Source organism: Ranitomeya variabilis, chromosome 5, assembly GCF_051348905.1.
Source record: "Ranitomeya variabilis isolate aRanVar5 chromosome 5, aRanVar5.hap1, whole genome shotgun sequence".
Taxonomy (NCBI): Eukaryota; Metazoa; Chordata; class Amphibia; order Anura; family Dendrobatidae; genus Ranitomeya; species Ranitomeya variabilis.
Genome location: NC_135236.1, coordinates 337,863,788 through 337,887,521, shown reverse-complemented (window position 1 = coordinate 337,887,521; position 23,734 = coordinate 337,863,788). Strand labels below are relative to the sequence as shown.

Genomic DNA, 23,734 nt, shown 5'->3' with positions numbered 1-23,734 from the left:
TAGACAGGCGCGCTGGTCGTTGTTTTTCTCCCGATTTAACTTTGTGGTGTCATATCTGCCTGGGTCCAAGAATGTGAAGGCGGATGCCCTCTCTAGGAGTTTTGAGCCTGACTCGCCTGGTGATTCCGAACCTACCGGCATCCTGAAGGATGGGGTGATATTGTCAGCTGTCTCCCCAGACCTGCGGCGTTCTTTGCAGGAGTTTCAGGTGGATAGGCCTGATCGCTGTCCGCCTGGTAGACTGTTTGTCCCTGATGATTGGACCAGTAGAGTTATCTCGGAGGTTCATTCTTCCGCGTTGACAGGTCATCCTGGAATTTTTGGCACCAGGGATTTGGTGTCTAGGTCCTTCTGGTGGCCTTCTTTGTCTCGAGATGTGCGCATGTTTGTGCAGTCTTGTGATGTTTGTGCTCGGGCCAAGCCCTGCTGTTCTAGGGCCAGTGGGTTGTTGTTGCCCTTGCCTATTCCTAAGAGGCCTTGGACGCACATCTCTATGGACTTTATTTCTGACCTTCCGGTTTCTCGTAGGATGTCTGTCATCTGGGTGATTTGTGACCGTTTTTCTAAGATGGTTCATTTGGTACCTTTACCCAAATTGCCCTCCTCCTCTGAGTTGGTTCCTCTATTTTTTCAGAATGTGGTGCGTTTGCATGGTATTCCTGAGAATATAGTGTCTGACAGGGGTACTCAGTTTGTGTCTAGATTTTGGCGGACGTTCTGTGCCAGGATGGGTATCGATTTGTCTTTTTCGTCTGCATTCCATCCTCAGACTAATGGCCAGACTGAGCGTACTAATCAGACCTTGGAGACTTACTTGAGGTGTTTTGTGTCCGCTGATCAGGATGATTGGCTTGACTTTTTGCCGTTGGCAGAGTTTGCCCTTAACAATCGGGCCAGTTCTGCCACTTTGGTTTCTCCATTTTTTTGTAATTCAGGGTTTCACCCTCGGTTTTCGTCCGGTCAATTGGAGTCTTCGGATTGTCCTGGAGTGGATGCTCTGGTTGATAGGATGCATCGGATTTGGGGACAGGTTGTGGACAATCTGAAGTTGTCCCAGGAGAAGACTCAACAGTTCACTAATCGTCATCGGCGTATTGGTCCTCGTCTTTGTGTTGGGGACCTGGTGTGGCTGTCTTCTCGATTTGTTCCTATGAAGGTCTCGTCTCCTAAGTTTAAGCCTCGGTTTATCGGCCCTTATAGGATCCTGGAGGTTCTTAATCCTGTGTCCTTTCGTTTGGACCTCCCAGCATCTTTTAATATCCATAATGTTTTCCATCGGTCATTATTGCGGAGGTATGAGGTACCGGTTGTTCCTTCTGCTGATCCACCTGCTCCTGTGTTGGTTGAGGGTGAATTGGAGTATGTGGTGGAAAAGATCTTGGACTCCCGTGTTTCCAGACGGAAACTTCAGTATCTGGTTAAGTGGAAAGGTTATGGCCAGGAGGATAATTCTTGGGTGACAGCATCCGATGTTCATGCTCCCGATTTGGTTCGTGCATTTCATAGTGCTCATCCAGCTCGCCCTGGTGGTTCTGGTGAGGGTTCGGTGCCCCCTCCTTAAGGGGGGGGTACTGTTGTGAATTCGGTTTGTGGACTCCCCCGGTGGTCTGTTATGGTAGTGTCTCTTATGTGCCTTCCTCCATCTCTGATTACCTGTCGCCACCCTCTAGGGGAGTTTCCTATTTAAGGCTGCTTGGCTGTTAGTCATATGCCGGCCAACAATGTGCTGGTAGCATTCTGTTGCATTCACCTGCTTCAAGTCCCAGTTCAGCTAAGTTGAATTTTTGTTTCTTGTTTTGCTATTTTTGTCCAGCTATCTGCAATGTGACCTTTCAGTGCTGGAAGCTCTTGTGGACAGAAAATTACTACTCCAGTGGCATGAGTTGTCACTGGAGTTTAAAGTAGTTTCTGGATGGTGTTTTTGAATAGTGTTTTTAGGTTGACCGTGAAGTAACACTTTCCTGTCCTTCTGCTATCTAGTAAGCGGACCTCACTGTGCTAAATCTGCTGTTCATCCTACGTATGTCATTTCCTCTGAACTCACCGTCAATATCTGTGGGGGCCTACTATCATCTTTTGGGGTTCCTCACTGGAGGTAAGGCAGGCCTGTATATTCCTCTTATAGGGGTAGTTAGATCTCCAGCTGGCGCGTGGTGTCTAGGGCATCGTAGGTACATCCCCCGGCTACTGTAAGTGTTGGGTCAGGTTCAGGTCACGGTCGACCTTAGTTTCCATCACCCGAGAGCTAGTCCGTTTTGTATTTTTATTCCCCTGGTCATTGGGGTAACCATAACAGGCTACTTTCACACTAGCGTTAACTGCAATACGTCGCAAATGCGTCGTTTTGCCGAAAAAACGCATCCTGCAAAAGTGCTTGCAGGATGCGTTTTTTCTGCATTGACTAACATTAGCGACGCATTTGCGACGCATTGCCACACGTCGCACCCGTCGTGCGACGGTTGCGCCGTGCTGTGGCGGATTGTCGGGAGCAAAAAATGTTACATGTAACGTTTTTTGCTCACGACGGTCCGCTTTTTCCGACCGCGCATGCGCGGCCGGAACTCCGCCCCCACCTCCACGCACTTCCCCGCACCTCACAATGGGGAAGCTGATGCGCTGGAAAAATGCATCCGCTGCACCCGTTGTGCGGCGGAGACAATGCTAGCGTCGGGGACCTCGGCCCGACGCACCGCGACGGGCCGAGCCCGACGCTAGTGTGAAAGTAGCCTTATATTAGCGACGGATCGTGACGGATGGCCACACGTCGCATCCGTCGTGTGACGGATCCTTCGTGTTTTGGAGGACTGTTATTTGGAAAAAATGCTGAATGTAATGTTTTTTGTCTGCGTCGGGAAAACGTGTAGCGACGGATCCTGCGGCATACGTCGTAGACTAGAATGGAAGCGTATGGACGCAGGATCCGTCGCTGACGTCACACACTGGATTCTAGCGATGGATCCAGTTTTTCCCCTCTGTGCATGCCCGGCAGGATTTTCAAGCCTGGGAAAATATTTTTTCTCTCTCTCTCAGATATAAAGGTGTTGATGGATTTATGTTGACCTTCATTCCTATATTGGTATGCGGTTTTTGGGGGGTTGATCTTACAAACAGATTCACATTAAAAACATGCTATTCTTGTTGCAGCATGATGAACAATTGATGAGAAAACAAACGTTAAATCTGTATTAGACCAAGCAAATGCTCTGTCTTTGCCCATGTGCCGTTTGCTCATCGATGTCTTTAAACTAAAAATCAAGTTTACCATGCATGTGCTGCCCCATGAAGGGATGGGATTTGAGTGTTGGACAAGATGAGGATGGTGATGAGACAAAGGTAGAAGTGTTGGGGAGGATTGTGTAACATCAATCAAAGCACTTGTCAGATCACGTAGAGGATATAAGTTTGTTTAGTCAGCAATAGTAAATGTATCAGAAACAAGAAACATATGATTTGACATGTGGAATTATTGCTTTAATATGGAAAAATCTGCTGGCTAACTTCCATTAACAGCAGGAAAAAAATAGAATAGGAGTTTGAAATTAATTTGTAAATATACAAGCAATTTACAGATATGACCACACTCCATATTTGTTCTATAATAAGATAAAGTCAACTTACAACCAGTGCTCCAGCTCTTAATCCAGGATCATAGGGCACTCTAAAACTCTCTGGAAGAAGAGATCCCTGTAGTTTTTCAAGCTTTTGTCGTAACTGTGTGATAACTAAGAAACAAAAGTCACTATTTAAGAGTGACATATAGAAATGCACTATTTTTGCTGATCATAGAAATAGGAATACTACATTTGTATTAAATTATACTTTCATAACAACTATAGCCTATACCAGGATACCCACGTGATTAGAAATCGGCTAAAAAATACACAGGTTGCCTAACCAGATCTCTGCGAATCTCCAATCTGCATGTATCCCTGGGTCATCTTCTTCTGATTAGTAGGCCCGACGCCATGCTGCAAAGGGCCTACTAACCAGAACAGTACTTTGGTGATGCCAACTGGTAGAAGTAGGTTTGCAAAACATTATTCTGGAAGCCACAGACTACCTATGTGGCCATGGCACTCTACTATATCATAATTAAACGAAAGTCTAAATGAGTTGAAAACATCAGCAGGAATTTAGGTGGAGAAATAAGTGTATACACGGACAAAATTGTTGGTACCCTTCTATTAAAGTAAAAGTGATCCAAAATAGTCACTGAAATAAGTGGAAACTGGCAATTTTAATTTTCAATTTACATTTACTGAATATCAACTAATGAAAATCAGACACTGCTTTTGAATAGTGGTTCAACATAAAAAATAAAAAAAAAAACGAAAAAATGGACTGGACAAAAATGATGGTACCCTTAACTTAATATTAACTTAACTTAAGATTTCTGTAACTCTCAATTAGACTTCTGCACCTGTCCACAGGTATTTTGACCGACTCATAATGAGTAAACTTCAGCTGTCTCAGATGTGAAGAGTGCCTTCTCCACATTGTATGTTTCAGCTACTTCCACAGATGTTCAATCGGATTTCAGGCTCACAGAAAGTCACTTCAGAAGACTCCAATGCTTTGCTCTTAGCTATTCTTGGATGTTTTTAGCTGTGTGTTTTAGGTCATTATCTTGTTGGAGGATTTAGAATCTGTGATTCAGACCAAACTTTCTGACACTGGCAAGCACATTTTCTCCAGAATGCCTTGATAATCTAGAGATTTTATTGTACCCTGCACAGATTAAAGAAACTCTGTGCCAGATGCAGAAAATCAGCCCGAAAACATAAACAAACCTCCTTCATGTTTCACAGAAGGTACAATGCTCTTTTCTTTGTATGCTTCATTTTTGCATCTGTGAAAATTGAGCTGATGTGACTTGCCAAAAAGCTTCAGTTTTGTCTTATCTGTCCAAAGTGCATTCTCCAAGCTTTTTGGCTTGTCAATATGTATTTTGGCATATTCCAGTCTCTTTTTACGATTTGCTTTCAACAGTGGTTTCCTCCTCAGTCATTTTTCAGGAAATGACCAAGATGGCTATGGATGGTGCAATCTGACACTAATGTACCTTGACCTTGGAGTTCACCTCTATTCTCTTTGTAAGTTACCATTCGGTTACCATTCGTATTATCTATCCATTCAATTTGTGATCAATTTTCCTCTTGTGGCCATATCCAGGGAGTTTGGCTACAGTCACATAGATCTTAAACTTCTAAATAAAGTGCGCAACTGTGGTAACAGGAACATCAAGCTATTTAGCTATGGTCCTATAGCCTTTACCCTTAACATTTATGTCTATAATTTTCTTTCTAGTCTCCTGAGACAACTCTTTCCTTCACTTTCTTTGTACCATGTTCAGTGTGGTGGTACTCTGTTGTGGATTCTGTTTTTGGGCTCCCTCTGGTGGTTACGGCTGGTACTGGGTGACTTTGGTGGGTTGCGGTCTCGGGTTTCCACCTGTCCATCAGAGGCTGGGTGTTTCCTATTTAACCTGGCTTTCCTGTCATTCCCTTGCCGGCTATCAATGTACTCAGATGTGCTCAGTTTGGTTCCTGACTACCTGCTCCCAGATCTCTCAGGATAAGCTAAGTTTTGTTTTTCAGTTGTTTGGTTTTTTGTCCAGCTTGCTAATTATGACTCTATGCTAGCTGGTAGCTCTAGTGGGCTGAGGTTCTCCCCATGTGCCATGAGTTGGCACATGGGTTCTTGTAATCTCAGGATGGTTTTTTGATTAGGGTTTTTTGCTGACCGCTTAGACCCCTTTTGTATCATTCTGCTTTCTAGTTATAGCGGGCCTCATTTTGCTAAACCTATTTTCATCTCTATGTGCGTGCCTTCCTCTCATTTCACCGTCAATACATGTGGGGGGCAACTATACCTTTTGGGGTTCATTCCTCTGGAGGCAAGCTAGGTCTTTATTTCCTCTGCAGTGCTAGTTAGCTCTTAGGCTGGCGCGTGGCGTCTAGAATCAACGTAGGCACGCTCCCTGGCTATTTCTAGTTGTGTTTGTCAGGAGTAGGGCAGCGGTCAGCCCAGGTTCCATCACCCTAGAGCTCGTCCGTTATTTATGTTATTTTGCTTGTCCAGTGCGATCCCCAGCCATTGGGATCCATGACAGTATAGCCGACCCACAAAGTGTTAATTGTTTGGGCTGAAGCAGGAGAAAAAGAAGTGTTTAAGGGAAATTTTTTTTTTTTTTTTTTCCCCCCTCAGAGTTTTGCTGCCTAGCCCTTAATTGCTGTCTAGCTGCTTCTTACCTCCTCTTAACACTTGAATGGCTCTGACCTTAGCTGTTTAACATGGATGTCCAGAGTTTGGCTTCCAGCCTGAGTAATCTTGCTGCAAAAGTTCAAAACATACAGGATTTTGTTGTTCACACTCCCATGTCTGAACCTAGAATTCCAATTCCAGAGTTTTTTTCTGGAGATAGATCTACCTTCCTGAATTTCAGGAACAATTGCAAATTGTTTCTTTCTTTGAAATCTCGCTCCTCTGGAGACCCTGCTCAGCAGGTTAAGATTGTAATATCTTTCCTGCGGGGCGAGCCTCAGAATTGGGCATTTGCATTGGCACCAGGGGATCCTGCATTGCTCAGTGTGGATGCTTTTTTCTGGCACTGGGATTGCTCTATGAGGAACCTAACCTGGAGATTCAGGCTGAAAAGGCTTTATTAGCCCTCTCTCAGGGGCATGATGAAGCGGAAGTATATTGTCAAAAATTTCGGAAATGGTCGGTGCTTACTCAGTGGAATGAGTGCGCCCTGGCTGCAAACTTCAGAGATGGTCTTTCTGAGGCCATTAAGGATATTATGGTGGGGTTCCCTGCGCCTACAGGTCTGAATGAGTCTATGGCTATGGCCATTCAGATTGATCGGCGTTTACGGGAGCGCAAACCTGTGCACCAGTTGGCGGTGTCTTCTGAACAGGCACCTGAGACTATGCAATGTGATAGAATTCAGTCCAGAAGTGAACGGCAAAATTATAGGCGGAAAAATGGATTGTGTTTTTATTGTGGTGATTCAGCTCATGTTATATCAGCATGCTCTAAACGCACAAAAAAGGTTGATAAATCTTTTGCCATTAGTACTCTGCAGTCTAAGTTCATTTTGTCTGTAACTCTGATTTGTTCACTGTCATCCATTTCCGTCGATGCCTATGTGGATTCGGGCGCTGCCCTGAGTCTTATGGATTGGTCATTTGCCAAACGCTGCGGTTTTAGTCTGGAGCCTCTGGAAGTTCCTATTCCTTTGAAGGGAATTGACTCTACACCATTGGCTATGAATAAACCGCAGTACTGGACACAAGTGACCATGCGCATGACTCCCGTTCATCAGGAGGTGATTCGCTTCCTTGTACTGTATAATTTACATGATGTACTAGTGCTTGGTCTGCCATGGTTACAAACTCATAATCCTGTCCTGGATTGGAAAACAATGTCTGTGTTAAGCTGGGGATGTCAGGGGGTTCATGATGATGCACCTCTGATTTCAATAGCTTCATCTACTCCTTCTGAGGTCCCTGTTGTGAATTTGCGTTTTGCTCCCTCTAGTGGTCATTAGTGATTTGACACTGGAGCTTCTGTCTTCTCCTATATGCTGACCTGGGCCGTTAGTTCAGGGGCGTTGCTATATAAGCTCTCTGGACCTTCAGTTCTATGCCTGGCATCGTTGAAATCAGAGCTAATCTGTTGTGCTCTTGTGTACTGATCCTGGTTCCTGCTTGTTAAAGCTAAGTCTCTTCCTTGCTTTTTGCTTTTGTTTTGTTTTGTATTTTTGTCCAGCTTGTTCCAATCTGTATCCTGACCTTTGCTGGAAGCTCTAGGGGGCTGGTGTTCTCCCCCCGGACCGTTAGACGGTTCGGGGGTTCTTGAATCTCCAGCGTGGATTTTTATAGGGTTTTTGTTGACCAAATAAGTTATCTTGCTTTATTCTGCTATTAGTAAGCTGGCCTCTCTTTGCTGAACCTGGTTCATTTCTGTGTTTGTCATTTCCTCTTACCTCACCGTTATTATTTGTGGGGGGCTTGTATCTTGCTTTGGGGTCCCTTTCTCTGGAGGCAAGAGAGGTCTTTGTTTTCTTCTCCTAGGGGTAGTTAGATTCTCCGGCTGGCGCGAGTCATCTAGCGATCACCGTAGGCATGGTCCCCGACTACGTGTTGGGGATTTGGTGTGGCTTTCTTCCCGCTTTGTTCCTATGAAGGTTTCCTCTCCCAAATTTAAACCTCGTTTTATTGGTCCTTACAAGATATTGGAAATCCTTAATCCTGTATCCTTTCGTCTGGATCTTCCTGTGTCGTTTGCTATCCACAACGTGTTTCATAGGTCCTTGTTGCGGCGGTACGTTGTGCCTGTAGTTCCTTCTGCTGAGCCTCCTGCTCCGGTGTTGGTTGAGGGCGAGTTGGAGTACGTGGTGGAGAAGATCTTGGATTCTCGTCTCTCCAGGCGGAGGCTTCAGTACCTGGTCAAGTGGAAGGGCTATGGTCAGGAAGATAATTCCTGGGTGGTCGCCTCTGATGTTCATGCGGCCGATTTAGTTCGTGCCTTTCACGCCGCTCATCCTGATCGCCCTGGTGGTCGTGGTGAGGGTTCGGTGACCCCTCACTAAGGGGGGGGGTACTGTTGTGAATTTGCGTTTTGCTCCCTCTAGTGGTCATTAGTGATTTGACACTGGAGCTTCTGTCTTCTCCTATATGCTCACCTGGGCCGTTAGTTCAGGGGCGTTGCTATATAAGCTCTCTGGACCTTCAGTTCTATGCCTGGCATCGTTGAAATCAGAGCTAATCTGTTGTGCTCTTGTGTACTGATCCTGGTTCCTGCTTGTTAAAGCTAAGTCTCTTCCTTGCTTTTTGCTTTTGTTTTGTATTTTTGTCCAGCTTGTTCCAATCTGTATCCTGACCTTTGCTGGAAGCTCTAGGGGGCTGGTGTTCTCCCCCCGGACCGTTAGACGGTTCGGGGGTTCTTGAATCTCCAGCGTGGATTTTTATAGGGTTTTTGTTGACCAAATAAGTTATCTTGCTTTATTCTGCTATTAGTAAGCTGGCCTCTCTTTGCTGAACCTGGTTCATTTCTGTGTTTGTCATTTCCTCTTACCTCACCGTTATTATTTGTGGGGGGCTTGTATCTTGCTTTGGGGTCCCTTTCTCTGGAGGCAAGAGAGGTCTTTGTTTTCTTCTCCTAGGGGTAGTTAGATTCTCCGGCTGGCGCGAGTCATCTAGCGATCACCGTAGGCATGATCCCCGGCTACTTCTAGTGTTGGTGTTAGGAGTAGATATTTGGTCGACCCAGTTACCACTGCCCTATGAGCTGGATTTTTGTATCTCGCGGACTTACACGTACCTCTGAGACCCTGTCCACTGGGGTCATAACAGGTCCCTGCGTTTTTGTCTGACTATCGGGATGTTTTTGAGGAGCCTAAGCTCAATTCGCTCCCTCCTCATAGGGATTGTGACTGTGCTATAGAATTAATTCCTGGCAGTAAGTTCCCTAAGGGTCGTTTATTTAATCTGTCAGTGCCAGAGCATACTGCTATGCGGAATTATATTAAGGAGTCCTTGGAAAAGGGACATATTCGTCCATCTTCGTCCCCTCTGGGAGCAGGTTTTTTTTTCGTGGCAAAAAAAGATGGTTCCCTGAGGCCTTGTATAGATTATCGCCTTCTGAATAAGATTACAGTCAAATATCAGTATCCATTGCCATTATTGACTGATTTGTTTGCTCGCATTAAGGGGGCTAGGTGGTTCACTAAGATAGATCTTCGCGGTGCGTATAATCTTGTGCGGATAAAACAGGGTGATGAGTGGAAAACCGCATTTAATACGCCTGAGGGCCATTTTGAGTATTTGGTAATGCCTTTTGGACTTTCTAATGCTCCTTCAGTCTTTCAGTCCTTTATGCACAATATTTTCCGTGAATATCTGGATAAGTTTATGATTGTGTATTTGGATGATATTTTGGTGTTTTCTGATGACTGGGAGTCTCATGTCCTACAGGTCAGGAAGGTGTTTCAAGTCCTGCGGGCCAATTCTCTGTTTGTGAAGGGCTCAAAATGTCTCTTCGGAGTCCAGAAAATTTCTTTTTTGGGGTACATTTTTTCTCCTTCTACTATTGAGATGGATCCCGTCAAGGTTCAGGCGATTTGTGACTGGACACAACCTACATCTGTTAAGAGTCTTCAGAAGTTCTTGGGTTTTGCTAATTTTTATCGTCGGTTCATTACTAATTTTTCCAGTGTTGTTAAACCTTTGACTGATTTGACTAAAAGGGGTACTGATGTTGCTAATTGGTCTCCTACGGCTGTGGAGGCCTTTCAGGAACTTAAGCGCCGGTTTTCTTCTGCTCCTGTGTTATGTCAACCAGATGTTTCACTTCCTTTTCAGGTTGAGGTTGATGCTTCCGAGATTGGAGCGGGGGCGGTTTTGTCACAGAGAAGTTCCAATGGCTCGGTGATGAAGCCATGTGCGTTCTTTTCTAGAAAATTCTCGCCCGCCGAGCGCAATTATGATGTGGGTAATCGGGAGCTTTTGGCCATGAAGTGGGCATTTGAGGAGTGGCGTCATTGGCTTGAGGGTGCTAGACATCGTGTGGTGGTCTTGACTGATCACAAAAATCTGATTTACCTTGAGTCTGCCAGGCGTCTGAATCCTAGACAGGCTCGTTGGTCGTTGTTTTTTTCTCGTTTCAATTTTGTGGTTTCATACCTGCCAGGTTCAAAGAATGTGAAGGCAGATGCTCTTTCCAGGAGTTTTGTGCCTGACTCTCCTGGAGACTCTGGGCCTACTGGTATCCTTAGGGATGGGGTAATATTGTCCGCCGTCTCCCCAGACTTGCGACGTGCATTGCAGGAGTTTCAGGCGGATAAACCTGATCGTTGTCCACCAGAAAGACTGTTTGTTCCGGATGATTGGACCAGTAGAGTCATCTCCGAGGTCCATTCTTCTGTGTTGGCTGGTCATCCTGGAATATTTGGTACTAGAGACTTGGTGGCCAGGTCTTTTTGGTGGCCTTCCTTGTCAAGGGATGTGCGCACCTTTGTGCAGTCTTGTGAAGTGTGTGCTCGGGCTAAGCCTTGCTGTTCTCGGGCCAGTGGGTTGTTGTTATCCTTGCCTATCCCGAAGAGGCCTTGGACGCACATTTCCATGGATTTTATTTCAGATCTCCCTGTCTCACAGAAAATGTCCGTTATCTGGGTTGTGTGTGACCGCTTTTCTAAGATGGTTCATTTGGTACCCTTGCCTAAGTTGCCTTCCTCCTCTGAGTTGGTCCCTTTATTTTTTCAGAACGTGGTTCGTTTGCATGGGATTCCGGAGAATATCGTTTCTGACAGGGGATCCCAGTTTGTGTCTAGATTTTGGCGGATGTTTTGTGCTAAGATGGGCATTGATTTGTCTTTCTCGTCTGCATTCCATCCTCAGACGAATGGCCAGACGGAGCGAACTAATCAGACCTTGGAAACTTATTTAAGGTGTTTTGTTTCTGCTGATCAAGATGACTGGGTTGCCTTTTTGCCACTGGCCGAATTTGCCCTTAATAATCGGGCTAGTTCTGCTACTTTGGTCTCTCCTTTCTTTTGTAATTCGGGGTTTCATCCTCGTTTTTCCTCTGGTCAGGTGGAGCCTTCGGATTGTCCTGGAGTGGACGTGGTGGTGGACAGGCTACATCAGATTTGGAATCAGGTGGTGGACAATTTGAAGTTGTCTCAGGAGAAGACTCAGCAGTTTGCTAATCGCCGTCGCCGCGTGGGTCCCCGACTTCTTGTTGGGGACTTGGTGTGGTTGTCTTCTCGTTTTGTCCCTATGAAGGTCTCTTCTCCTAAGTTCAAGCCTCGGTTCATCGGTCCTTATAAGATCTTGGAGATTCTTAACCCTGTGTCTTTTCGTTTGGATCTCCCAGCATCGTTTGCTATTCATAATGTGTTCCATCGGTCGTTATTGCGGAGGTATGAGGTGCCCGTTGTTCCTTCGGTTGAGCCTCCTGCTCCGGTGCTGGTGGAGGGAGAATTGGAGTATGTTGTTGAGAAGATCTTGGATTCTCGTGTTTCCAGACGTAAACTCCAGTATTTGGTTAAGTGGAAGGGTTATGGTCAGGAGGATAATTCCTGGGTGGTCGCCTCTGATGTTCATGCGACTGATTTGGTCCGCGCCTTCCATAGAGCTCATCCTGATCGCCCTGGGGGTTCTCGTGAGGGTTCGGTGACCCCTCCTCAAGGGGGGGGTACTGTTGTGGATTCTGTTTTTGGGCTCCCTCTGGTGGTTACGGCTGGTACTGGGTGACTTTGGTGGGTTGCGGTCTCGGGTTTCCACCTGTCCATCAGAGGCTGGGTGTTTCCTATTTAACCTGGCTTTCCTGTCATTCCCTTGCCGGCTATCAATGTACTCAGATGTGCTCAGTTTGGTTCCTGACTACCTGCTCCCAGATCTCTCAGGATAAGCTAAGTTTTGTTTTTCAGTTGTTTGGTTTTTTGTCCAGCTTGCTAATTATGACTCTATGCTAGCTGGTAGCTCTAGTGGGCTGAGGTTCTCCCCATGTGCCATGAGTTGGCACATGGGTTCTTGTAATCTCAGGATGGTTTTTTGATTAGGGTTTTTTGCTGACCGCTTAGACCCCTTTTGTATCATTCTGCTTTCTAGTTATAGCGGGCCTCATTTTGCTAAACCTATTTTCATCTCTATGTGCGTGCCTTCCTCTCATTTCACCGTCAATACATGTGGGGGGCAACTATACCTTTTGGGGTTCATTCCTCTGGAGGCAAGCTAGGTCTTTATTTCCTCTGCAGTGCTAGTTAGCTCTTAGGCTGGCGCGTGGCGTCTAGAATCAACGTAGGCACGCTCCCTGGCTATTTCTAGTTGTGTTTGTCAGGAGTAGGGCAGCGGTCAGCCCAGGTTCCATCACCCTAGAGCTCGTCCGTTATTTATGTTATTTTGCTTGTCCAGTGCGATCCCCAGCCATTGGGATCCATGACAGTACTCACCATGATAACAAACAGCAAAGTGACAACTTTTCACACTTTAAATAGGCAGACTGACTGATTACAAGTTTCAAATACCTGTGATGCTAATTACAGGACACCCCTTAGTTTAACATGCCCCTATGTTGAAATTATTATTTTTTTCTAGAGGTACCATCATTTTTGTGTAGATTATTTTCATTAGTTTATTTTTTCTACTAAACCACAATTCAAAAGCAATGTGTCAAGATCTCTTCGCTCACTGTATCCTAGGGATGCAGTGAGTGACAGCTCAGCCGTCCTATGGATTGCAGGGGCGTGCCGGGCTGTCAGCATTGCGAGTACCGTAGTAGCTTGGCTATTCTATAGTAAGCAGAGGTATATTGGGCTGTAAGTTTTCTGTTTGGGATTTGCCTGCAGTCAAATTAGGCCAACTGATAGTCCTCCAGGTGTCACCCTGAAAGGGTTATTGTCTGTCTATTTAGCTGATTGGCTATGCTTGGACTATTGCCAGTTGTAGCTTTTGCATGGTGATGTGTGTGCTTTGTGCTCAGTATTATCTGACTCTGATCTTTTATTTCCAGACCTCAGATTTAGCCTCTTTGCCAATTTACACTGATCACCCCTTTGCCTTGAAGTTCTCTAATCTTATGTGCCTGATTTTGGATTTGCTCTTGACTACTCATTTGTTTTATCCCTTTGTCTCTGACACACTCTCTTGGTTTTGAACTCAGACTCCTTGACTTCCTTGCCTCATGGCTTGTCCCCAAGACGTGACTCAGCGTCACACAATGTCCGATTTACATTATTTGATATTCAGTAAATTTAAATTGAAAATTACTTTTGTTAATTTCAAGTTATTTAAGTGATCATTGTGAGTTTTTCTTAGTTTAACAGAAGGATATCAACAATTTTGTCCATGCATGTATGTGGAATAGTGAAGCGTTGTAATGACACCCAAACACTAGTAAGGTGCTCTATGTCATTTAATACAAAGGTATTAAATACAATAGATATGGTGATCTTGCCATGCATAACCGTGACGATGATGCTGAAAAAGAGATATAAAGACATCCCAAAGAAATTCTTTGATGTGTGTCATATTGACCACAGTAGGTTGTCTGTCTTAGCAGCTAATTGCAGGGATTGGAGACATACTGTCAACAAGGCTGTCTTTCCCTTTGAAAATGCCCGTCAGGCTAACCTTGAAGACAGAAGACAATGGAGCCAAAACCAGAGTATTACTGCAGCATGATGATCAAATCAGACCTTTCCAATCAATACAGCTGGAGCTGCTTATTCTGCCTCATCAGTCAAGACTGTTTGCAATCGATGTGGACATCCTCCCCCCTTCACAAATCTTTATTTGCGAAGCAAGCCATGATACAACACTTTCAATTCTCTACTCCATCCCCAAGTACCTCCTCCCTCTCCTCTCATTTTTGCTGAAGACTTTGCCTCTTTCTTCAAGCAGAAGATCGATAACATCAGACAAAGCTTTGGCCCGCAGCCCCCTATGCCCCTCCTCTTGACTTCTCAGCCCTGTTGTTCCAAAGCCAGCTTCTCCACCATGACAGACGATCAGCTCACCACCCTTCTGTCAAGATCACATCTCACCACTTGTACGCTTCCGTCCCACCTCATCCCTAACCTCGCAAAAGTCTTCATCCCAACCCTAACACATCTCTTCAACCTCTCACTTACAAACGGTGTCTTTCCCTCATCCTTCAAACATGCATCAATCACACCTATCCTCAAAAAAACCTCCCTCGACCCATCCTCTGTGTCCAGCTATCGTCCGATATCACTTCTTCCTTTAGCCTCAAAACTACTGGAACAGCATGTCCATCTTGAACTGTCCTCCCACCTCTCCTCCCTCTTTGACCGGTTACAATCTGGCCTCTGACCACATCACTCAACTGAAACTGCCCTAACTAAAGTGACCAACGACCTACTAACCGCCAAGAGCAAGCAACACTACTCTGTCCTCCTCCTCCTGGACCTGTCTTCTGTCTTCAACACTGTGGACGACTCCCTCCTGTTACAGATTCTCTCATCACTTGGCATCACAGACTTGGCCCTAGCCTGGATCTCATCATATCTAACTGACCGAACATTCAGTGTCTTCCTCTCCCACACCACCTCCTCATCTCGCCCCCTGTCTGTCGGTGTTCCCCAAGGCTCAGTTCTAGGACCACTACTCTTCTCCATCTACACCTTCGGCCTGGGACAGCTCATAGAATCCCACGGTTTACAATATCATCTCTACGCTGATGACACGCAGATCTACCTATCTGGACCTGACCTCACTTCCTTACTGACCAAAATCCCACAATGTCTGTCTGCTATTTCATCTTTCTTTTCTGCTCGCTTTCTAAAACTGAACATGGACAAAACAGAATTCATCATCTTTCCCCCACCTCACTCTACCCCTCCCCCGACCTATCCATCAATGTCAATGGCTGCTCACTTTCCCCAGTCCTGCACGCTCGGCCTTGGGGTGATCCTTGACTCTACCCTCTCTTTCAAGCCACATATCCAAGCCCTTGCCTCCTCCTGCCGATTCCAACTCAAAAACATTTCCGGAGCCGTGCATTCCTTGACAATAAAACCACAAAAGCACTTGTACATGTCCTTATCATCTCCCGCCTCGACTACTGCAACCTCCTACTCTCTGGCCTCCCCTCTAGCACTCTGGCACAACTCCAATCCATCCTAAACTCTGCTGCCTGACTAATCCACCTGTCTCCCCGTTATTCCCCAGCCTCTCCTCTCTGCCAGGCCCTTCACTGGCTTCCTATTGCCCAGAGGCTATAGTTAAAAACACTAACAATGACATACAAAGCCATCCACAACCTGTCTCCTCCATACATCTGTGACATGATCTCCCAGTACCTACCTACATGCAACCTCCGATCCTTTCAAGAACTCCTTCTCTACTCCTCTCTCATCTCTTCCTCCCACAACCGCATCCAAGACTTCTCCCGTGCTTCCCCTATACTCTGGAACGCTCTACCCCAACACATCAGGCTCTCGCATACCACAGAAACCTTCAAAAGGAACCTGAACACTCAACTCTTCCGACAAGCCTACAGCCTGCAGTGATCCTCAACCTACTGAACCGCCGTACGACCAGCAATACCCTCTCCTAGTGTATCCTCACCCATCCCCTGTAGACTGTGAGCCCTTGCGGGCAGGGTCCTCCCTCCTTATGTACTTGTGTGTGCCTTGTTTTACTCATATCTATTGTACTTGTCTATATTTGCCCTGTTCACATGAAAAGCGCCATGGAATAAATGGCGCTATAAAAATGTTTATTAATAATAATAATAATAATACACAATTTTTCTTTTGGTTTCTGAATGAATTCGTCAGAAAAAAAAAACAAAAAAACTGTCATTCTGCATCAGACATTGCATTTTTTGGATATTATTTCCTTAAAAATAAAATTCAGATGACGATATCTCTTTAATGCTACTCCATATGTGTGTTTGTAGTTCTGTAGCATGGAGAAGCCATGCCTCTGTAGGCCTCCATGTAGACCATGCACATTATATGTGAATAATGCCAAAGTTGGCATAAGATAGTGTAAATAGCCTGTGGATTTCTACCCTTCAGTAGCAATGATAAGAGAGAACTGGATACTAATTATCTGCTATTATACAATGTCAATTGAATTTTTTTTCAATAACATTAGAAAAGCTTTCTACAACTAATCAAATGTCAATCTTTCCTAAATGCAATCAATAGATCAATAAGACAATGGGAATTCCAGTTTTTTTTCATGTGTCTCATATTTTTCCAAATACTAACCACATTCAACATAAAACATTTTCCTACCTATATTACTGATAAGCCATATTTAAACCATTGAAAGTATTGTCTGAAATGGTAAATTTTAAAACTGAACAAAAAGAACTGAAGAATCTTGGTTTGTGGCCATCAAACCAAAGCCCTATGAACATCCTCCTAGCTGACATCATCCCCGACTTTTTTTCTGATGAGTAGGCCACAAGCGACATCAGGAGTCTATCATACTGCAATAATCTTGGGCCTGCTAATCAGAAGAGGCACCAGGGATGCTGGCAGTCAGGAGGCGGTTCAGAGGGATCTTGTACTGTAGGCATGGAGCAAGGTTCTGAGAATCTTTTGGCTTAACACTAGGCATTTACCTTGTGAAGTGACATCATACTTCTCAGCAGAAACACTTTTGATCTCCATTGTGACTTTATGAAGAACTTCTGTGACCTGAACCTGCTTCATGAAATCGTTTAACATTGAGGTGCCGCAACCTCTGAGATAAGCTTCCAGGATTACTGCAAAACGCTGCTGATAATGCATAGATTGGGCAATCTCACTTCTGAGAAACCAGAACAAGAAGTGTCCAATTCGTTTACTCTGCAAGAAAAAGCAGGTTTAAAATACAAGTGTAGAAAAGAAATGCATTTTATTCAATGTATTTTACCACATAACATATTAACCCCTTTGAGACGAAGCCTGTTTTCACCTTAATGACCAGGCTAATTTTTAAAATTCTGACCACTGTCATTTTATGAGGTTATAACTCTGGAACGCTTCAACGGATCCCGGTGATTCTGAAATTGTTTTCAGGCGACATATTGTACTTTATGATAGCAGTAAAATTTCTTTGATATGACTTTCGTTTATTTGTGAATAAAGCGGAAATTTGGCAAAAAATTTGAAAATTTTGCAATTTTCAAACTTTTAATTTTTAATCCCTTTATTCAGAGAGTCATATCACACAAAATAGTTAATAAATAACCTTCCTTACATGTCTACTTTACGGCAGCACAATTTTGGAAAAAAAAATTTTTGTTAGGAAGTTGTAAGGGTTAAAAGTTGACCAGCAATTTTTTTAGGGACCACCTCACACTTGAAGTGACTTTGAGGAGCCCATATGACAAAAAATACCGAAAAATAACACCATTCGAAAAACTGCACCCCTCAAGGTACTCAATACCACATTCAAGAAATGTATTAACCCTTCTTGTGCTTGATAGGAATGACAATGCTTGACATTTACTCTTCTTTCATAAACATTTTCCTTTAGACCTCTTTTTTTTACTTTTGCAAGGGTAACAGGAGAAAATGGACCATACATTTTGTTGTACAATTTCTCCTGAGCATGCTGATACCCCATATGTGGAGGAAATCTACTGTTTGGGCACACGGAAGGGCTCGGAAGGGAAGGAGCGCCATTTGACTTTTTGAATGTAAAATATGCTGGAATAATTAGCGGTAGCCATGTCATGTTTGGAGATCCCCTGGTGTACCTAAACAGTGGAAACCCCTGACAAGTGACACCATTTTGGAAACTAGACCCCTTATGGAACTTATCTACATGTGTATTGAGCACCTTGAACCCAACATGTGCTTCAAAGAAGTTTATAGCCTAGAGCTGTGGAAATAAAAAAAAAAATAACATTTTTCCCAACTAAATCTTTTTTAGCTCCATATTTTGCATTTTCATAAGGGTAACAGGAGAAATTGCTCCATACAATTTGTTGTGCAATTTCTCTCAATACCCCATATGTGGGGGAAACCACTGTTTTGGAAGGGTTTGGAAGGGAAGGAGCGCCATTTGACTTTTTGAATGCAAAATTTGATGGAATAATTAGCGAACGCCATGTCGCGTTTGAAGAGCCCCTGATATGCCTAAACAGTGGAAACCCCATAAGTGACCCCATTTTGGAAACTAGACCCCATTTGCACCTTATCTAGATGTATATTGAGCATCTTGAACCCTCACAGAAGTTTACAATGTTAAGCCGTGAAAATAAAAAAAAATAAAAATTTTCCCACAAAAATCTTTTTTAGCTACAAATTTTGTATTATATCGCAAGGGCAAAAGGAGAAAATGAACCCCAAAGTTTGTAATGTCTCCTGAGTTCACCGATACCCCATATGTGGTCGAAAACTACTATTGAGGCACAGTGCAAAGCTCAGAAAGGAAGTAGCGCGATATTACAGTGCAGATTTTGCTGCACTTGTTTGATACATTGACAGAGCACCTGATGTGCCAGAACAGCAGAACCCCCACAAGTGACCCCATTTTACCAATAAAACCCCTCAATGAATGCATCTAGGGGTGCAGTGATTATATTGACACCACAGGTGTGTCACAAACTTTTAAACCATTGGGAAGTGAAGAAAAAATATTTTACACTTTTACCACCAAGATTGTGTGTTAGCCCCAGGTTTTACATTTTCACACTGGGAAATTGGTAAAAATGGCACCAGAATTTGTCAAACAATTTCTGCTGAATGTAGAAATACCCCATATATGTGGCTGTACAGTACTGCTTTGCCATACAGAGTGTCTCGGGAGGGACAGAGCGCTATTTGTCTCCTAGAACGCAGATTGTCCTAAACTACCGGTAGTTTGTGGATTCCATATAAAGACCCCTAAGTGCTAGAAAAGTGGAATCCCCCTCAAGCGACCCCATTTTGGAAATTAGAACCCTTTGGGAATTTATCTACAGGTGTAGTGACAATTTTGTCTCCATGGGTGTTTTCCAGAAACAGGCAGCAGTGGATGTTGCTGAGTGAAAACTGCAAACTGCCGTTGTAGTGACCAGTACATTATGCCCAGGTCATGCTGCTGGAGACATGCACCTGTAAGTTAGGCAGGCTCTCGTCACTACAGAAATGCCAAACATGTGGGCGCTAAATGTTGTTTAGGCACACTGGGGCTCAAAAGGGAGGGAGGCATTTGGATTTGGGATGGGAGAATTTGCTGAATTTCTTTTGGTGGGCGAGGAGCCATTTCGCTTTTCCAAAGTCTTTGTGCCACCAGTAATGTGGAAGCCCCCTATATTTCTGTAAACAGATGACAGATCTGAGTGGGGACTTGCTTTTTTTGTGGATTGAGTTGAAGCATTTATTGGGAACATTTTAGATAATGTTTGGGATCACAATTATCCGGCGCTCTACGCTGACCACTTACTTTGCGGTTTCCATCTAAATCTCTGAATGTCATGATTCAGATGAAACCCCCGATGGATCCATTCACTATAATGAGGCAGCAGACTTATTCTGGAGTCCGTCTGGTCTCTGTTTTGTGGTTTCCTTTTTTTCAGAAGTGCACAAAACTGTGGCCGATGGAACTTTTATGCAATCCTAAAAAGATGGATACCGCCGGATTACAGGTCTTATGGTGCCCACAGTGCCTCCATCTGCTTTCTATTCTCGATTTTTGGGAGACAGAATGAACAAAAACAGCAATTCAGAAATTATTAATTTTTTTTATACTGTTCCGCATGTGGTAAAATTGGTAAGACAGTTTTATTCTTCGGGTAAGTACGATAACAGCGATACTTCATTTATATCATTTTTTTATGTTTTGTGTCATGGTTCTCAATGGCAAGAGAACATAGTAAAGCATGCAAAAGGACTAGCTCTTGGAAGATGGGAACTCGAGCTGACTGTGAGCTAAACCTACCGCACAACTAACAGTGGCCGGGTAGCGTGGCTACGTTTTATCCCTAGACGCCCAGCGCCAGCCGGAGGACTGACTGACCCTAGCAGAGGAAAATACAGACCTGACTTACCTCTAGAGAAATTTTCCCCAAAAGGCAGACAGTAGCCCCCACATATATTGTCGGTGATTTCAGAGGAAATTGACATACGAAGTATGAAAATAGGTTTAGCAAATTGAGGTCCGCTTACTAGATAGTAGGAAGACAGAAAAGGGAACTACACAGTCAGCTGAAAAACCCTTTCAAAACACCATCCTGAAATTACTTTAAGACTCTAATATCAACTCATGACACCAGAGTGGCAATTTCAGCTCACAAGAGCTTCCAGCCTCAGAAATATTCAATCACAGAGAACTGGAACAAAAATGCAAAACAAACTTAGGACTAAAAGTCCAACTTAGCTGATAGTAGTCTAGGAGCAGGAACATGCAACAGAAAGGCTTCTGGTAACATTGTTGGCCGGCATAGAAATGACTGAGGAGCAAGGTTAAATAGAAAACTCCCACATCCTGATGGAAACAGGTGAACAGAGGAGATGAAGCACACAAGTTCAGTACCACCAGTGACCACCGGGGGAGCCCAGAAACCAAATTCACAACAGTACCCCCCCCTCAAGGAGGGGGCACCGAACCCTCACCAGAACCACCAGGGCGATCAGGATGAGCCCTATGAAAGGCACGGACCAAATCGGAGGCATGAACATCAGAGGCTGTCACCCAAGAATTATCCTCCTGACCGTAGCCCTTCCACTTGACCAGATACTGAAGTCTCCGTCTGGAAACACGGGAGTCCAAGATCTTCTCGACAACGTACTCCAACTCACCCTCAACCAACACCGGAGCAGGAGGCTCAACGGAAGGCACAACCGGTACCTCATACCTGCGCAACAACGACCGATGGAAGACATTATGAATAGAAAAAGATGCAGGGAGGTCCAAACGAAAGGACACAGGGTTAAGAATCTCCAATATCCTGTACGGGCCGATGAACCGAGGCTTAAACTTAGGAGAAGAAACCTTCATAGGGACAAAACGAGAAGACAACCACACCAAGTCCCCAACACAAAGACGAGGACCAACACGACGACGGCGGTTGGCAAACTGCTGAGTCTTCTCCTGGGACAACTTCAAATTGTCCACCACATGCCCCCAAATCTGATGCAACCTCTCCACCACAGCATCCACTCCAGGACAATCCGAAGACTCCACCTGACCGGAAGAGAAACGAGGATGAAACCCCGAATTACAAAAGAAAGGAGAAACCAAGGTGGCAGAACTAGCCCGATTATTGAGGGCAAACTCCGCCAAGGGCAAAAAGGCAACCCAATCATCCTGATCCGCAGACACAAAACACCTCAAATAAGTCTCCAAGGTCTGATTAGTTCGCTCGGTCTGGCCATTAGTCTGAGGATGGAAAGCAGACGAAAAAGACAAATCAATGCCCATCCTAGCACAGAATGCTCGCCAAAATCTAGACACGAATTGAGTTCCCCTGTCAGAAACGATATTCTCCGGAATACCATGCAAGCGAACCACATTTTGAAAAAACAGAGGAACCAGCTCGGATGAGGAAGGCAATTTAGGCAAGGGGACCAAATGGACCATCTTAGAGAAACGGTGTTATGACCCCAATGGCGAGGGTCTCAGAGGAACGTGGAAGTCTGCAGAATACAAAAATCCAGCTCATAGGGCAGTGGTAACTGGGTTGACCATATATCTACTCCTAACGCCAACACTAGAAGTAGCCGGGGATCATTCCTACGTTGATTCTAGATGACACGCGCCAGCCGGAGAATCTAGCTACCCCTAGTAGAGGAAAACAAAGACCTTTCTTGCCTCCAGAGAAGGGGACCCCAAAGCTGGATAGAAGCCCCCCACAAATAATGACGGTGAGGTAAGAGGAAATGACAAACACAGAAATGAACCAGGTTTAGCACAGAGAGGCCCGCTTACTGATAGTAGAATAAAGAAAGGTAACTTATATGGTCAACAAAAACCCTATCAAAATCCACACTGGAAATTCAAGAACCCCCGAACCGTCTAACGGTCCGGGGGGAGAACACCAGCCCCCTAGAGCTTCCAGCAAAGGTCAGGATATAGATTTGGAACAAGCTGGACAAAAATACAAAACCAAAACAAATAGCAAAAAGCAAAAGGCAGACTTAGCTGATATAACTGGAACCAGGATCAGTAGACAAGAGCACAGCAGACTAGCTCTGATAACTACGTTGCCAGGCATTGAACTGAAGGTCCAGGGAGCTTATATAGCAACACCCCTAACTAACGACCCAGGTGCGGATAAAAGGAATGACAGAAAAACCAGAGTCAAAAAACTAGTAACCACTAGAGGGAGCAAAAAGCAAATTCACAACAGTACCCCCCCCTTAGTGAGGGGTCACCGAACCCTCACCACGACCACCAGGGCGATCAGGATGAGCGGCATGAAAGGCACGAACTAAATCGGCCGCATGAACATCAGAGGCGACCACCCAGGAATTATCCTCCTGACCATAGCCCTTCCACTTGACCAGGTACTGAAGCCTCCGCCTGGAGAGGCGAGAATCCAAGATCTTCTCCACCACGTACTCCAACTCGCCCTCAACCAACACCGGAGCAGGAGGCTCAGCAGAAGGAACTACAGGCACAATGTACCGCCGCAACAAGGACCTATGAAATACATTGTGAATAGCAAACGACACAGGAAGATCCAGACGAAAAGATACAGGATTAAGGATTTCCAATATCTTGTAAGGCCCAATAAAACGAGGTTTAAATTTGGGAGAGGAGACCTTCATAGGAACAAAGCGGGAAGAAAGCCACACCAAATCCCCAACGCGTAGTCGGGGACCCACACCGCGGCGGCGGTTGGCAAAGCGCTGAGCCTTCTCCTGTGACAACTTCAAGTTGTCCACCACATGATTCCAGATCTGCTGCAACCTATCCACCACAGAATCCACCCCAGGACAGTCAGAAGGCTCCACATGACCCGAAGAAAAGCGAGGATGGAAACCAGAGTTGCAGAAAAAAGGCGAAACCAAGGTGGCGGAACTAGCCCGATTATTAAGGGCAAACTCAGCCAACGGCAAGAATGTCACCCAATCGTCCTGATCAGCAGAGACAAAACACCTCAAATAAGCCTCCAAAGTCTGATTGGTTCGCTCCGTCTGTCCATTAGTCTGAGGATGGAAAGCAGACGAAAACGACAAATCAATGCCCATCCTACTACAAAAGGATCGCCAGAACCTGGAAACGAACTGGGATCCTCTGTCTGACACAATATTCTCAGGGATGCCGTGCAAACG

The 23,734-nt window shown here is 44.9% G+C and overlaps 1 protein-coding gene across 7 annotated transcripts in view; it reads right to left on the bottom strand.

The window, feature by feature from the left end:
* PIK3CG (phosphatidylinositol-4,5-bisphosphate 3-kinase catalytic subunit gamma) overlaps positions 1 to 23,734 on the bottom strand; it is a 147,856-nt gene that overhangs the window by 39,622 nt on the left and 84,500 nt on the right. For all 7 annotated transcript variants that reach the window (XM_077264771.1, XM_077264778.1, XM_077264775.1 and 4 more), the window contains 2 exons: positions 17,107 to 17,332; positions 3,619 to 3,722 (listed from right to left, as the gene is read on the bottom strand). In XM_077264771.1, the coding sequence (XP_077120886.1) occupies positions 3,619 to 3,722; positions 17,107 to 17,332 (330 nt within the window). The remainder of the gene's footprint in view (positions 1 to 3,618; positions 3,723 to 17,106; positions 17,333 to 23,734) is intronic.